This window comes from Cyprinodon tularosa, unplaced genomic scaffold (genome assembly GCF_016077235.1).
Source record: "Cyprinodon tularosa strain WSP-4 unplaced genomic scaffold, ASM1607723v1 ctg71, whole genome shotgun sequence".
NCBI lineage: Eukaryota > Metazoa > Chordata > Actinopteri > Cyprinodontiformes > Cyprinodontidae > Cyprinodon > Cyprinodon tularosa.
Genome location: NW_024039463.1, coordinates 481,929 through 497,500, shown reverse-complemented (window position 1 = coordinate 497,500; position 15,572 = coordinate 481,929). Strand labels below are relative to the sequence as shown.

The 15,572-nt window shown below is 38.7% G+C and overlaps 1 protein-coding gene across 13 annotated transcripts in view; it reads left to right on the top strand.

The window, feature by feature from the left end:
* c2cd5 (C2 calcium dependent domain containing 5) overlaps positions 1–15,572 on the top strand; it is a 39,121-nt gene that overhangs the window by 4,571 nt on the left and 18,978 nt on the right. For 7 of the 13 annotated variants that reach the window (XM_038268775.1, XM_038268774.1, XM_038268773.1 and 4 more), the window contains exons 3-10: positions 2,725–2,811; positions 2,943–3,114; positions 3,198–3,293; positions 3,419–3,574; positions 3,656–3,887; positions 7,583–7,743; positions 12,224–12,448; positions 12,712–12,800. In XM_038268775.1, coding sequence (XP_038124703.1) covers positions 2,725–2,811; positions 2,943–3,114; positions 3,198–3,293; positions 3,419–3,574; positions 3,656–3,887; positions 7,583–7,743; positions 12,224–12,448; positions 12,712–12,800 — 1,218 coding nt within the window. Of the gene's footprint in view, positions 1–2,724; positions 2,812–2,942; positions 3,115–3,197; positions 3,294–3,418; positions 3,575–3,655; positions 3,888–6,852; positions 6,969–7,582; positions 7,744–12,223; positions 12,449–12,711; positions 12,801–15,572 lie in introns of all 13 variants that reach the window. The other 6 variants (XM_038268779.1, XM_038268781.1, XM_038268777.1 and 3 more) reach the window with 2 other exon arrangements.

Genomic DNA, 15,572 nt, shown 5'->3' with positions numbered 1-15,572 from the left:
CATGACTGTGCACCAGTGCACAAAGCAAGGTCCATAAAGACATGGATGACAGAGTCTGGTGTGGATGAACTTGACTGGCCTGCACAGAGTCCTGACCTCAACCCGATAGAACACCTTTGGGATGAATTAGAGCGGAGACTGAGAGCCAGGCCTTCTCGTCCAACATCAGTGTGCGACCTCACAAATGCGCTTCTGGAAGAATGGTCAAAAATTCCCATAAACACACTCCTAAACCTTGTGGACAGCCTTCCCAGAAGAGTTGAAGCTGTTCTAGCTGCAAAGGGTGGACCGACGTCATATTGAACCCTATGGATTAGGAACGGGATGTCACTTAAGCTCATATGTGAGTCAAGGCAGGTGAGCAAATACTTTTGGCAATATAGTGTATGTATATATATGTATATATATATATATATATGTATATATATGTATATATATGTATATATATATATATATGTATATATATGTATATATATGTATATATATGTATATATATGTATATATATATATATGTATGTATAAATATATTTTTTTTATGTGTTGTCACTTTTTTGAACGGTATGTTATGGTAAATTATAACAGGCTTTCTGTTTCCTTGTCTGTTTTGTATGCAACACATTTTCATGGAGGATTTTTAGGTTGCATGGGAGTTTGACCAACCAGTCTACATGTTTTTTGTGGATCTAGAGAAGGCAATCGACCGTGACCCTCTGGGGGTCCTGTGGGGGGGTACTCCGGGAGTATGGAGTACCAGGCCCTTTAATAGTAGCTGTTAGGTCTCTGTACGACCGGTGTCAGAGCCTGGTCGGCATTGCCGGCAGTAAGTCGGACTCGTTTCTGGTGAGTGTTGGACTCCGCCAAGGTTGTCCTTTGTCACCGATTCTGTTCATGACTTTTATGTACAGAATTTCTAGGCGCAACCAAGGTGTTGAGGTGTTCTGCTTTGGTGATCTTAGGATTTCCTCTCTGTTATTCACAGATGAAGTGGTTCTATTGGCTTCATCAGGGTGTGATCTACAGCTTCCACTCGAGCGATTCGCAGCTGAGTGTTAAGCGGCCAGGATGAGGATCGGTGCCTCCAAATCCGAGACCATGGTCTTGAGCCGGAAAAGGGTAGAATGCCTTCTCCGGGTTGGGGAGGATGTACTTCCACTAGTGGAGGAGTTTAAGTATATTGGGGTTTTGTTCATGAATGAGTGGAAGATGGAGCGGGAGATCGATAGGCGGATTGGTGCGGCTTCTGCTGTGAAGCGTGCACCGTACCGCTCTGTTGTGGTGAAGAGAGAGCTGAGCCAAAAAGAAAAGCTCTCAATGTACTGGTCGATCTACGTTCCTACCCTCATCTATGGTCATGAGCTTTGGGTCATGACCGAAAGAAGGAGATCCCTGATACAAGCTGCTGAAATGAGTTTTCTCTGTAGTGTGTCTGGGCTCTCCCTTAGAGATAGGGTGAGGGGCTCAGTCATCCAGGGAGGACTCAGAGTAGAGCCTCTGCTCCTCCGCATCGAGAGGAGCCAGTTGAGGTGGCACTGGCATATGATTAGGATGCCTCATGGACTTCTCCCTGGTGAGGTGTTCCAGGCACGTCCCACTGGGAGGAGGCCCAGGACACGCTGGATGGACTATGTTTCTCGGCTGGCCTGAGCGTGCCTTTTGGTTCCCCCAGAGGAGCTGGCCCAAGTGGCTGGAGAGAGGGACGTCTTGGCCTCCCTACTAAAGCCGCTACCTCTGCGACCCAACCACGGATAAACGGAAGAAGATGGGATGGATGGATTTGATTTATAGTTTCCCTAATCACTTTATTCCAACATTTTTCCTTTTAACTTTTTGTAGCCTGTTATAAATGGACAGCTTTGTTGAAACGAGACAGCTAAAATTAGATAAATCAGGTGTTTTTATTGAATCACCATCAGGATAACGGCATACAAATTTTTTCCGGTTAGAAAGCAGTTATAAATAATTTTATCATTCATATTTGACTGGCTTATTAGCATATCAGAGCTGGGGTGCTCCAGAAATAGTTCCCTGGACCTATTTGTATATTAGTGTTTTCTCCTCACATGAATAATACATTGTGGCTGTATTTATTTATTTTTGTAACAAAAAGGTGTAAAAAATAACAGCAGTAGCAGTTGAATTATTTTTATCTCTTAAAAGCACACTTTCTTTCTTTATACTTTCAGTAACAAAGCTTAAACAAATAAGTGCTATAATGACAACTCTTTATTTTAAATGGAATATAATTTCTCAATCATAACATAATAAATTGGGAATATTTTAGTAATGATTATCCCAAATAGGGTGATGTAGTTTGTTGAATTTTTGAGTTAAATCTTGCAAAAACTTGTTAAATAAATGAAGCTCTCACCACATGCTTTCTTAGGATAAAGAAAAGATGCAAAGCAAATGATAAGACTTAGAGGGGTTATCTTTTAGAAATGTCCATCTGAACTGAATTTGTCCAAAGTATTGAACTTTAGTGTCTATAATTAGATCTGATTCTGACTGTATAATTGGATTAATGTTATTTTACGAGTAATCTGTCTTAAAAGTGTCTAAACATAACGCTGTTGAGAATTGGTGCTTTGTGATTTAACCCAGTAGTGTTAGATGTTTGTACTCTCTACTGTGTGTATTTTTACTGCATTCTAACCTCTCAGGGCAAAAAAATAAAATGAAAAAATGCATATATTGGATTAATCAAGTATATCTTTGATTTCACAGGTCAAGTTTGGAAACACAACCTTCAAAACAGATGTTTATCCCAAGTCCCTTAATCCACAGTGGAACTCAGAATGGTTCAAGTTTGAGGTATAATATGGATTAGTTATTAAAGGGGACTTAGCTGTATAATAAATGCATCTAATTACCTTTACATAGTTTCTGTTAATCTGAACAGGGCCTGTTTATCTTCTATTATTTTACCCACTACTGCTGTGTAGGTTGATGATGAGGACTTGCAGGACGAACCCTTGCAGATCACAGTGTTGGACCATGATACATACAGTGCTAACGATGCCATAGGGAAGGTTTACATTGACATCGATCCGTTGCTGTGCACTGAGGCTGCCTCTGTCATCTCAGGATGGTTTCCCATCTACGACACCATTCACGGTAGAAATACTTCTTTGATTAGAATGGACGCAGTTGTGACGCAAGCTACTTTTCATTACAGTGTCCTTGTTATTTTTCACCAGGCATCAGAGGAGAGATCAACGTGCTTGTAAAAGTGGAGCTCTTCAACGACTTGAACCGTTTCAGGCAGTCCTCTTGTGGGGTCAAGTTTTTCTGCAGTATGTCTTTTATTTCACAAATATGTTGTTTCTTTTTTCAAAGTAAGATCAAGATAAAATAATTGCCTTTTGAAACAGAACTTCCTTTTCACTTGGATTGCTGTTTGTCATAATTGCACCTGCAGCCACATCTATTCCACGGGGCTACCGAGCGGCAATGGTCCACGGGTTTGTAGAGGAACTGGTGGTGAATGAGGACCCAGAGTACCAGTGGATAGACCGCATCAGAACACCTCGGGCATCCAACGAAGCCCGTCAGAGACTCATCTCTCTTATGTCTGGTATGAAAGCCCGATTCTAATGATCTTTGGTCTGGGACAGGAGGAATTTGTTCACATCTTTGTGCATTTCTCTTTATTCAGGAGAGCTGCAGAGAAAAATAGGGCTTAAAGTTCTGGAGATGGGTGGGAATGCAGTAGTGGGCTACCTGCAGTGCTTTGACTTGGAAGGAGAGTCCGGCCTTGTGGTCCGGGCCATAGGTACCGCCTGCACTCTGGATAAAATCAGCTCTGGAAGCTTCTCGAACACACACACGCACCCTAACACAGCGCCCCCATCTAATGCCTGCAATTCCCCATCTAAAGACGGAAAGGAGTGAGTATAAGCCGAGAACAGTGGCATGGATCCTACCTCAGATCATGTGTGTGAGAATGATGGAAAGCTGTGTGTGCATGAGAGAGGGACGGTGTGGACAGAATCTACTGTATGCTGTTCAGTTTTACTGTCCTCTTTACAGCCCTGTGTGTGTCTCAGTGTTAAGGATTCCTCTTTGTATTTTATGTATGCATTGTGTTTATTCTCTTTTTTTTTTTTTTTGTTGTGCATCATGGAAATAATCCAACAGAACATAACCTGAGACACACACATGTACAATACACATAAAGCCATCCACAGTCCCTCTTCCCTCCCCCTGTTCTTTAAAACGCCTCTGCTCGCCCCCCTGCTCTGCTTCTGCATGCTTCAGTGCTCAATAGTGTGATGAGTTTTTAGGGCTTATGTTCGATTCAGCTTTTAGCACCCTTCTCTCTCTGTCCGTCTCTGCCAATTCTAATTGGCTGATTTGTGGTTTCTGGTAGCTAGCACTGGTTCAGCTTTATTTAAATGCATGTGTTCTTCTGCTTTGTATTAATGCTATGGTTTTAATGTGCAGATTTTAACCTGGGAAGAGTTTTTGGTGAGAAAAATATAAGACGTCTGTTCTTAGTTACAGATTAAACATTTCTGCTTTGTCAATCACATTAATTTCTCAATCATTGTTTTTTTTTTTTTTTTATAAATTGGGTTAAAGTTAAAAGTAAAAGTAAACAATAAACTTCAAAGTCTGTTTTCTCTTTAACCTCTGTCAGTGAACCAGACTTAACAGGAAAGGTAAGATTTTTGTAGAATATTGTTTAGTATAAAAACGTCATTTTCATCTAAAATAAAAAAAAGCTGCTATTAGTTAGGTATTAGGTATTGTCAAATAATTGATTACTATGACATCTGTTTCATAAAATGGAGACATTAGCAAAGCTTTAACCATAAAGCATTGTTAAGGCATCCTTAAAAATCTTTACAACAAAAGTACATCCTGTCAAAATGCTTTATCGTTTCTTAATGTGGGAACAAAGGTGTTGCCATGTTTGGCGAAGTTTCTTTTCTTTTTTTCTGAGTTGCCCCAATCAGGTAGACTGAGATCCCAATCGGCCTTTTTTATTACATCAGCTCCAATCAGTGAGCTGAAAACTTAACAAAAATAAGTAGAAATCATAGAGTTTCATCATTTTCTGTCCAGAAAGTGGCTTTTTTTTTTTTTTTGGGAGAAAGCATAATGAAAATCTGCTGAAAGTCATGGATAATAAGTCTAACCTTGTACTTTTCTTTTAAATCAAAATCGGACGGATCTTGAATAAAAATAAAAATTAGAAATTTTATTATTCAATCCAGATTGGTGCATCTCTTCTTAAAAAGGTCTTAAAAAGGTTTTAACAGGATTCATCAGCCTTGATTTCTAAAAGAGTGATCAAGTAATGCTAAAAAAATATCATTTTTATACATTTAGAGGTAAAAACAAACTCTTCAAATGGTTATTCCAGGATCGTCTAAGCCACAGGTTGTTTTTTACGTTGCTGGAAACTATTAAAAACTTTGATGGCCTGGGTGTTTTTTATTAACTTGACAATAAAAGAAACTGACCTTAAAAGTATTCAAATTAAAGGGCACATATCATCAATTTTGTTCTTTTCAATTGTATTAAGGCTTGTTGAAACATTGTTGGTCCCGAGGAAAAGTCTCCTGCAGCAACTATATGAGGAACATTTGGTTAATAATTTATTCATATGATTTTGATCAAGCGATTGACAAAACTTAATTTTTTGTACTGACGCACAAATAAGCAGACTCACTTCGGTCTGCAACATTTTTATTCATTTGCAAAGAGCCATTTTTGTCCCCAAAATACTCCGACAAAATAAAGGTCCAACAAAATAAAAGCTGTTGTGTAGAGAAAATTAGAGCTTATCATTTTTCATTAACATATGTTTTAGGAAGTTCTTTGTTGTTTTAAAATAACAATAAAAAAAACTGTTTTAAAGACTTTTAAAAAAGGTGTAATATATTTGTTTCAAACCTAATGACAAGACACTTTTCAGTGCAAATAGTCCCATTAAAAATTATATTTATAATAATCTATTATTAAAAAATAAGTTTGTTGTCTGTTATTTCAAAGTTATTCAGAGCTAAAGTTTGAAATAACCTTTAGTTGCTTCAGAACCACCAGTTGCAGATTCTGGTCTAGCTGCATATCCAATGCTGGAGCTTTTTGTTCTCTCTGTGGTTTGAACTGTGTTGCTTCCTCCGACATTGTTTTGTTTTTTGTTCCTAAATCAAATGTTCCTAGTGGTTAGGAAGACTTTACAACATATTCTGTTTTGGAAAAATGTGGAGGAATATTCAACCATTGGTCCTCAGGAGTATTATCACCAAAAGTTTCTGCCCAGCTAAGGGTGTGCTTACTCAATCCTTTTTTTTTGTTTTGCCAGCAAGCAACCATGAACAATTTAACCGACTACACAAATTTAGCCTGTTTGTTTTTGAGGCTTGGCCCCAGCTAGTACTGGAAAACCGACAAACAAACAAAAACAGTTAAAAATAAGATTTTCAAGTTGTGAGAAAAGATGACGTTTGCCCTTTACCTGACTTAATATTAGTTATAAATGAATAAAACAAAGCCTTTTTAGAAGGGTTTGTTTTTGGCCCTTTTCTGTTTGTGCATCCCTGCTCTGTATGACTTGGAGGTAAAGATAAATGCTTTGCATGAGTCACCTGTTGCTTTCTGTCTTAACAGGACACAAAGTGTGTCAGTGGGGTGAGCTGGTTTCTTGCTTTTCGTTTCCTTCCCGTCTTCCTTTTTTAACTCAACTGCAATGTTGTGTTTTGTTCACATGTGCGCTTTCTTCCCCCCAAAAGTATGACACTCTCTGCCTTCATTTGGATTGGGACATTTCTCACCTATGTCCAAATCGGTCTTGCGTCCTTTCTCTTTTTCTCTTTCTCTGTGTCTGTGTGCTGATCGGCCCAGGTCTCCCCTTGCCCATGGATGTCGCTCCACTCACAACAGCCCCGTGCATTCAGCCTGCAGCTCCCAGAGACTGTCCCAGAATTTCTCTGTCTCTGTTCCCACACTCATCTTCACTGGTACGCAGAGGCAGAAGGAAAACAGTTCACAGGAACGACACAAAATAAAAAAAACAAAAAAAGTGTTCATCAAATGTTAAAAGGGGTTAGGGTGGGGGGTTGTGTCAGGGTAGATCAGTGCCAGAAGAGGCAGAAAATGTAGGGCCTTCCTCTGCTAGAATATTATATTGTTATGTTTGTGTTTTTTTTATTTTTATTTTTTATTTTTCATCATGAACAGCAGCACCTTTACTGATATTTAATGATACCAGAGGAAAGGCTTGCTGTGTCTGTTCATTCCTCTGATCTTTGCTCCTCTCAATGGGACACATGCTTTAGCTTCTCATCCTGTTGATTTTTGACCTTTTTCTTGTTTTGCCACCTTGCTTTCATTGTTGTGTGTCTGTGTGCCAATCTTTGTGCCCCCCTGCTGTCTATGCTTGCTTTACTTTTTTATTTATTTCCACAGCCATCCATAGCACACCTCACCCAAATCCAAACACGTCACATTAAAAACGCCCCCCTTCCAACATTGTACATATGACCACACACAGGAGAACACTCCAAAGAGTGAGGCGCTGACTGACGAGTGTACGTGTGTGTGTGTGTGTGTGTGTGTCATGTTTTCCTGGCAGGCCGGTATTTGGTGAGGATCTGCCCTCGTCCTCCGGCCCGCCTACCCCTTTTCGAGCCCTCCCCACCTCCTCCTCCTCTCCTCCCCCCTTCTCTCCCTGCAAGCCATGCAGCCGTCAGTCCTCATCATCAGACACAGACCTCAGTTTGACGCCCAAGACGGGTAAGAACACTCTGCCCATACCCCTCCTTCATTATCATCACTCTGTACTCCTGACATCAACTTCTGGTGCTGCTATGGTGATGGGTTTTTTGTATTTATTTTCTTTACTCATAATGAATGCCATGTTTATTTTTTTACCCTTTTGGTTTAGTTTGTTGTGAATTGTGTTGTGAATATTTGTTCAGCCATATCCTGCTTCCCTCGTGTCCTCAGTGGCCTGGTGAATCTTTTTGTTCTGCTCTAAAAAGATGCACCAGGTCTCTCTTTTTTTTTTTTTAGCCCCCCCCCCCCACTTATTTTGTGGTGTTAGAAGCACTGTGTCTCAAGAGAGGGTGGTTGTTTCTTTAAGGTAATTTTCTTATTGACCATTAAGCACGGGCCTGATTCTAGCTTCAAAGTAAGCTGGGGTCAGAGTCCCAGAAGTGCGGCAAATTTATGTCGCATGGATAATATTCAGACCTGGTATTCGCACACATTGTTTGCTAATCAGGATATAAGGAGACTAGCATAATGACCATTCGTCTCTGGTGGTAAAATTCAATCAAATTTGATCAGAGTTGATTTTCCTTGTGATTAAAACAGTCCCGTCTAGGGCTATAACATTTATTGCATCATTATAGAATTATTATTATATGAATATCAGTATTGTAAAGACCTGCAGGCGATTTTAGCTAATTATTTAGGTTTCGTGCATTCAGGCTGTCTGCGCATATATTTGGTGAGGCTTCTTGAAGCAGTTTAAAGGCTAGGAGGTTAAGCTGGTGCTCAAGTTATGTTGTCATCATTACATTTAGCAACATTATCAGTTATTAGATGTTTTTCTGATCAAGTGCATTCACTAAATGACTTGGGGAAACACCTTTGGTTTGCTCAAACAGTAATGGGTTAAGTACAAGTGAACAAACATATTGGGAGGTTAACTTTGCTTTTATGCTGCAGTGCATGAAGCAGGTTCAGACTGACTCCAAAAATGATAATATTAAACTACCTTCAAAACCTGCTCCTGATATGTGTCCCTCAGTGTTATCCTAGCTTGTGAGAGAAGTCATTTATCATTAAGGTAGGGTACGAGAATTTGTGTTATTTAAATTTTAATGATTTCTGATTCCTAGTTTCGATTCCAGTTCCCATTGATTCTCGATTACAATTCTGTAACTTAAGGGTAGGATTTTAAATTGGCTGGCTAACCAGAGCTCTGTCTGGATGAAATAGTCTGCATTACTTAATTAAATATAATTCCTTGAACAGCCATGTCATTTTCTGTAAATTTTACTTCAAATTATCAGTTATTTTCAACCAGTATATAAGTATCATAAACTATAAACTCTAATATGATCTAATGAATTTTCTTTTCACAGAGTTACTTTTCACATGGAGCCTTATTAAAACTCTCATTAAAACACATTAACACAGATCCAGTCAGATGCTTCAGCTACTTATTTCATACAAGACTATTTTATTATTTTATCAACCTGATTCTGACTGCAGTGGGGTGCTAGCCTGGAGGAAAAAGCAGCACAAGAGGAAGGCATCCTGGCTGAGCTTAGATTCTCAGTGTTGTTTACTGCACCTCAGCTCCACTCAACTAGACATGAGAGTAGTGATGTTTTTCTTTTGTGGACAGGAATGATCAGATTTCATACTCCATCGTTCAGTTAGCGGGTTTTATTATATGAAAAAGATCCTAAATGAACTAAAATAAGCAATTGATGAAGTTACACTTTCATTTATTCATAAATTCGACAGATCTGTTTAAGTGCGTTTCTTTCTATCGAGAACACGTATGAAATAAAGGCTGGGATCTGTTAAGACGTAAAATAAGAAGTATGGAAAAGGCTCTGCTCTCCATGCGGGAGCTTACCTTACACATGTTTGAAGGCCACATTAAACAGTTGATTGCACACATACCACGGTGGATTCTTCTTTAATGTTAACAGGGGATGTTCTATTTCCCGGTCAGCAGACTGGGCATCGGGACTAGGAATCGAAAATACAATATTTGAAGGATTCCAGGAGAATTGAAAGGTTATCATTTCGAAAGGCATCGGTTCTTGATACCATTTATTAATTATCATTATCGTTTTTTATCAACTGTTTATTTTTTTTAATTCAGATTTTAGGCACTGCTGTTTACTGATCTATTTATTTTCCTTTAACTGGGGGGTAAAACTTGTCCAGGTAATATTGCTGCCTGAGATTTCGAGAACTGACCAACAGGGCTCTAGGTGTTTTCATTCAGTCTGCTAAATGACTGCAGATACTTTAGTCCTTCCCTTTAAGAAAACCACCCTCACTTACTAAAACTGCAGACAGCCTTGGCTTGGGTATCATTAGAGGATCACCCATCACTATCTATAGATTGATAAAAATAATACATTTTGTTGTTGTACTGGGCTGTTTATTTTACCAAAGACGTCCCAACTTAAAACTCTTAAATTAAGAGAGCACTTAGCAGCTTTACTTTAGTTTACTTAGAACTAGTGATAATGTAGTTATTGGTAGATTTGAGACTTTTAAAATATCTTATGTTTTAAAATCTGTAATTTTAAAAGATTCAAATGGTTATACCCAATTCTCAGTCTGTCGACACCTTCACCTGATGTTGTTCACTTGTTACTTTTTTCTGTTAAAAAAACTGATATTAAAAAAGCTGTAAGATATACATTTTCAGCCATAGTAATAATGGTTGCATTTTCTTTTTTAAATTAAAACTAAAACAGTATTTTTTTTAGTTTGGTGGTCCCGTAAGATGCTGATATTTAGCTGTAGGTAATCATGCAGTTTAATGTTATCTCAGCTCAGAAGCTGCTGCACTTTGAGTTAATGAATGAACTGAATGCTGAACAGCATTTAGTCTGAAGACCCCTCTCAGCACAGCTGCCTCCAGACCCTTCAGGAGTGGACCAGCAGTCATTAACCTTTATTCCTCCTTTTTCCTCCATCTTTCCATCATTTGGTTTACTTCCTTCTCCCTTTTCCTCTTTCACCTGATCCTCTTTGTTGCTCATTTTCCTTTTTGGCTCTGATGTATTTGGACAAAAAAATATTTCCTTTTTATGCCTTTTTCCAAAAGTGTTAAGTCACTTTTTTATTATGTATATTATGAAATGAGTAAAAATACACGCTCTGTTGAGCTTTGAAAAGTCTTTCTTTGGACGTTTTGTGATTATTTCTTTCTCTGCCCCATTTTGACTCTTTTTATGGATGCTTCAGGCAGAGTGTGGGTGACAAAAACCCCCTAAAAGAATAAAAATGTTAATGTTTACACCTTAGATTAGGAGAAGCTGGAAGTAGACCTTTTTTTCTACAGTTTTAATGGATTGTACTGATCAGCTCTTTGATCCTTTGGCTTCAAATCAGGCCTAACTTATCTCTTCTCCCCACCACCATGCCTAGTAGTTGGGTTGAGTTGTTCAGTCTTAGCTGCTGGCTTTGGTTTTCACCAAACGCTGCTGTGCAGCCGAATATATCTTAATATTTGCTGATCTGTCCAAAGTTTGCAACTTTTAAAGTTATATAATTAGCAACTTTTGGCTACCTTCAGCCTAGTGGAAAGACAAACACTGTTCTTTAGATCAATCTATACAGCAATAATCATTTTCTCTTAAATACTTAGTTTTAGTCCTTAGAGGCAGCTGGATTAGATGTAGATGCTTTTATTTCCTGAAATATTCATTTTTTGGCAGCTAAAAGGTTTCTGTCTTGCGCCACGTTTATGTGAACTCTAAACTAAGATGACCATACCACTTTTTTTTTTTTTTAGAAAATAGTAAACAATCTGCTGTTAGAGATATTCCCTCATTGAGATTTTAGTTCTTGAATTAGAACTACTGGTACATAATTAGCTTGTTCTCCTCACCTGTTCATTGTATTCACTTTAAATACTCTTTGACTAAAACTCTTTACTAAAATTTAAAGTCTATAATCACTGTCACCATAATGTCCAAATATTTTCAAGGCCTGTATAGTCCATCCAGTTTCATCATTTCCTGTTCTTTGTAAGAACCGCTGCCTGAACACTGAGAGCCTAAGAACACCTAATTAATCAATTCAGATAAATGACTACTCTTGTTTTTAATTAACCTGATTGCAGTAAATGGTCGTCGTTGCTAAACACTTGATATCAAATGTGACAGAAAATAAAACTAAAATCTTAATTTATTATTCATTTATTAATTGATATGAAAAATAAACTAATTGGATTCTATAAAGCTAAGTCCAGTCCTGTTTTTTTTTTTTTTTGATCCTTTTAATCAGCTCAGTGTCTGTGGTACCAGTCCTGTATTCCCCTTCAGAACCTGCAGGATCCAGACTTTTTATGTTCCATCCGTCTCCTTGCTTCTGTTCACTTTTGCTTTCCCACACTGTTATTATACTTCCTCCCACTCCATTCTTCTCTGCCTGTCCATTCTCACTGTATCTGTTTTTCTCTGTGCACCCCTCCATCTTTTTTTTTTTTTTTTTTTTTTCTGCTGGATAGAGGAGCCCCAGTCGGGGAGACGCAGGCCAGGGATCTTCCTCTGCCCCAGTTCCCCAGTCCTCTCTGCAGACTCATTGTCCCTTCCTGGTTTTGGCTCGGCGGACTGTGGTCATGGCTCTGGCCTCAGAGCAACCACCCCGCCCCTTCCCTCCTGCACCCACTCAGACTCTGCCTTGCTGAGAAAGAGCGTGTCCTTCACTGAGGACCTGCTGCTGGCAGCCTCCGGTATAGTAGGACTGCTGTGTGTCATCCAGTTGCTTATAGAAATGGGTCAACAGCAGCTACAGGTCTATGTGAGATCTTTTTGAGTGGCATTAAAAGAAAAGATACCCCAGCATGCCCAGAACATTCTGTAAGAAGAAAAAAAGCGTTACTTTAGCCATAAACTAAGTTTATACGCTATGAAGCAAAAAATTATTTTGGTTTTCTTTATGATGTGTTCAGATGTTGTTTGCAAAAATGGAATCTAATGTAATTTCTGTGATTAGGAATGGGCAGCGGTGGCAGCGCAGGGAAGGAGGCTGGGCCCTTGAAGACCCTTCTCAGACAGCAAACGCAGACTGCTCTGGAACAGAGGGTACAGTGACTCCGAACACTCCTGCTCCCTCTCATATGTATTTTACAGTACTGACCTTTTCCACATGCTTAGCATGACCGTTTTGGTGCTTTAACATTCAAAATTGTGTTGCCAATCTGATCTGCTTCAGATGTGAGTGCTGGGTCACAAAACACATTGCACTCTGTGAAAGATTCCTAATTTGCACTGGTAAAGTATAAAAGTGGTGTGCCCTGTTTAAAACCGTTCCCTTTTCTGTCCTCTTGGCTACTTGTGCATCTCAGGGAGCATCCTCCTCTGGGTTATTGTTAAACGCCAGGGTATGTCCCATCAGTGTGACCTTCACTCTCTGCCCTTTGTTTTCCTCGAACCTGCTGAATAAGCTACGGCCACCACCAATCACTCTCAACCAACTCCTAACCTGACCCTCCTCTACTGTTTGTAGATTTTTCAGGGTAGATGTGGGTTCAGCAAAATCGCAGTTTGCTGTATTTGTTCATTTTGCTCCCACCAAGACCCAAATGGTCACAAACATGTTGGGACCCCGTTTCAGGAAGAGGGATAAGTGAGAACTCAGAATACGTTCTGGAGTAAATTCCTGCATATCCAGGGTTTTTGGTTTCAGAAAGCCTGATAACAGTTATCCTGAGTTCATTTATAAGTCACTCTTTGAACCAACCATGGTGTGTAGTAGGATTTGTTAAACTTATCATTAGACAAAGCAATTTATTTCTTCTCTCTGCTGCAACGTTCATATTTCCCTTAATTTGCAAACTATCAGACTTAACCAGTGAGAAATCGCTCTTGACCACCTGCAGCCTCAGTAGGGGAGGGGGCAATGCACCGGAGCAGCAATGATACTAGGTTTTAGTGGCTAAAAAACACTCTGACCATCAGTCGCTTCAGGTGGCGGGGCAGGTCGGTGATACACTTTGACACACCGTTGACTCAAGGTCCTTAAAAAGTTTTCTCATGTATATGTGCAAATAAGAAGATAAATATGTTAAAGAGATCATTGAAATGCACAAGCAAGAAGGCCCCAGTTCCATAAAAAAACTCATAAAAAAAGGATATGGTTTATTGTCGGTGGAGTTTGACACATTTTTCAGAGTAATGGCCTATTGCACCAAAATGTCCTGGTAAGAATCCTAATGTAGATAGCAGTGAGCAGTGAGCAAATACTCATTAAGTTCGCAATTAGATGCATTTTTAATACCCGATAGTATTATTGATTTTAGTCCATTGACTGGGCTTCTCACAGTGCTTACCCGTGCTATGAAATCTGAGCTGATTTAACTTCGAGTTGAGTTAGCTAATAGATATCACCTGTTCTGAAACTGAAAATCCTGCATATCATAGAGCTGAACAAGTTGACTCAGGATAATTGTGCTCTACTAAGAATAGAAGCCCACTTTCTGAAACGGGGCCCAGAGGGCCAGAAGCTAAGAGTTGCCTCTTCTTCAAGTCTCATGGGATGTGTCAGACTGTGTGTGTGAGTGACTTTTATAATATTTATGTTGAACACATCTTATCTTTTTACTTTTCCAATTATCCTGAATCTGCCTGTTTATTTTTCTGCTAGCTAAAACAGTGACATCACTAACCTTAACAACTAGAGATGCACCGAGAAGAAAGCTGTGGCTCCTTTGATCAGCCAACACTGTTTCCATTTCTTCCTGGAGAATATAAATGAAGATATAGGAACACCATAGAAAGTATTTATTTTTTGGTGTGAATGCTTATTAATATTTAATATTGGTTCCTCTGCACTCTGCAGTCTATTATCTATCAGAGGATGCCTGAAGGAAATGTTAAAAAATTAGAATGAGCCCAAATAGAATGCGAAGTCCACAAGATTTGTGAAATATTAAATAATTGAAAGTCCCACACAAAGTCAAAGCCAAACTCTTATGTTTTAGAGATGTTGTAAAGTGATATGAATCAATGTACTGAAAAAAATATCACAGAAAAGTGGGACAAACATTCTGGTGACTGAATGCAGAGGATATTATTACTGAATTCAGCCCATAGTGGTAAAACTAGCTGGTGTGGTTAGGCCATCCTGACTTTTTATCTTCTAAACTTTTTCATTTTGTTTGTATAACATTTTTATTGAGTGAACACGTGAATGTTGAACTCAAAAAAAACATGAGTGATCATTTAGTCACATAATTCTAGATCCTTACCTTAACTCACATTTCCGTAAGGTTGCCACTCTTCCATAGAAACCATGTTTAGTGACAGAGACCAAATAGATGAACTTGACATGACATTGAAAGTCTTTTAAATAACTCTTTACTTCTTATTATCTGTCTGATGTAGGGCTGAAATAATGAATCTGATGATTTGATTATTGTAATAATAGTCAACTAATTTAGTAAATAATCATTAAATGGAGTATAGCGACTTGAAAACTTACCTGTATCTGAAAGAGCGACCCAGCTTGAGCAGCAATAATACCAAAATTATGAAAAAATGTTTAACATTCTTCATTTAAGATAAAAATATTTTTCATCTGTCAATATGCTCTATCCAGAACTCCTCCAGTGGAAATGTTTTAGTTTTACCTGGTTTAATTTCATAAAAATCTTCTTTAAGGGACCTTTGGCTATACAATTCTTAATCAAAGTAATAATTGACAGAATAATCAATTTGCAAAAGAATCGGTAGTTGCAGCTCTAGTCTGATGTCCTTTTTAAACTAGCCACCTTGGCCTGTACTTGGCTTAAGATCCACACAGAGGAGTTTCACTGCATTTGGTTGGGTTCACTGGTTGGTAGAAATCTAGAATTT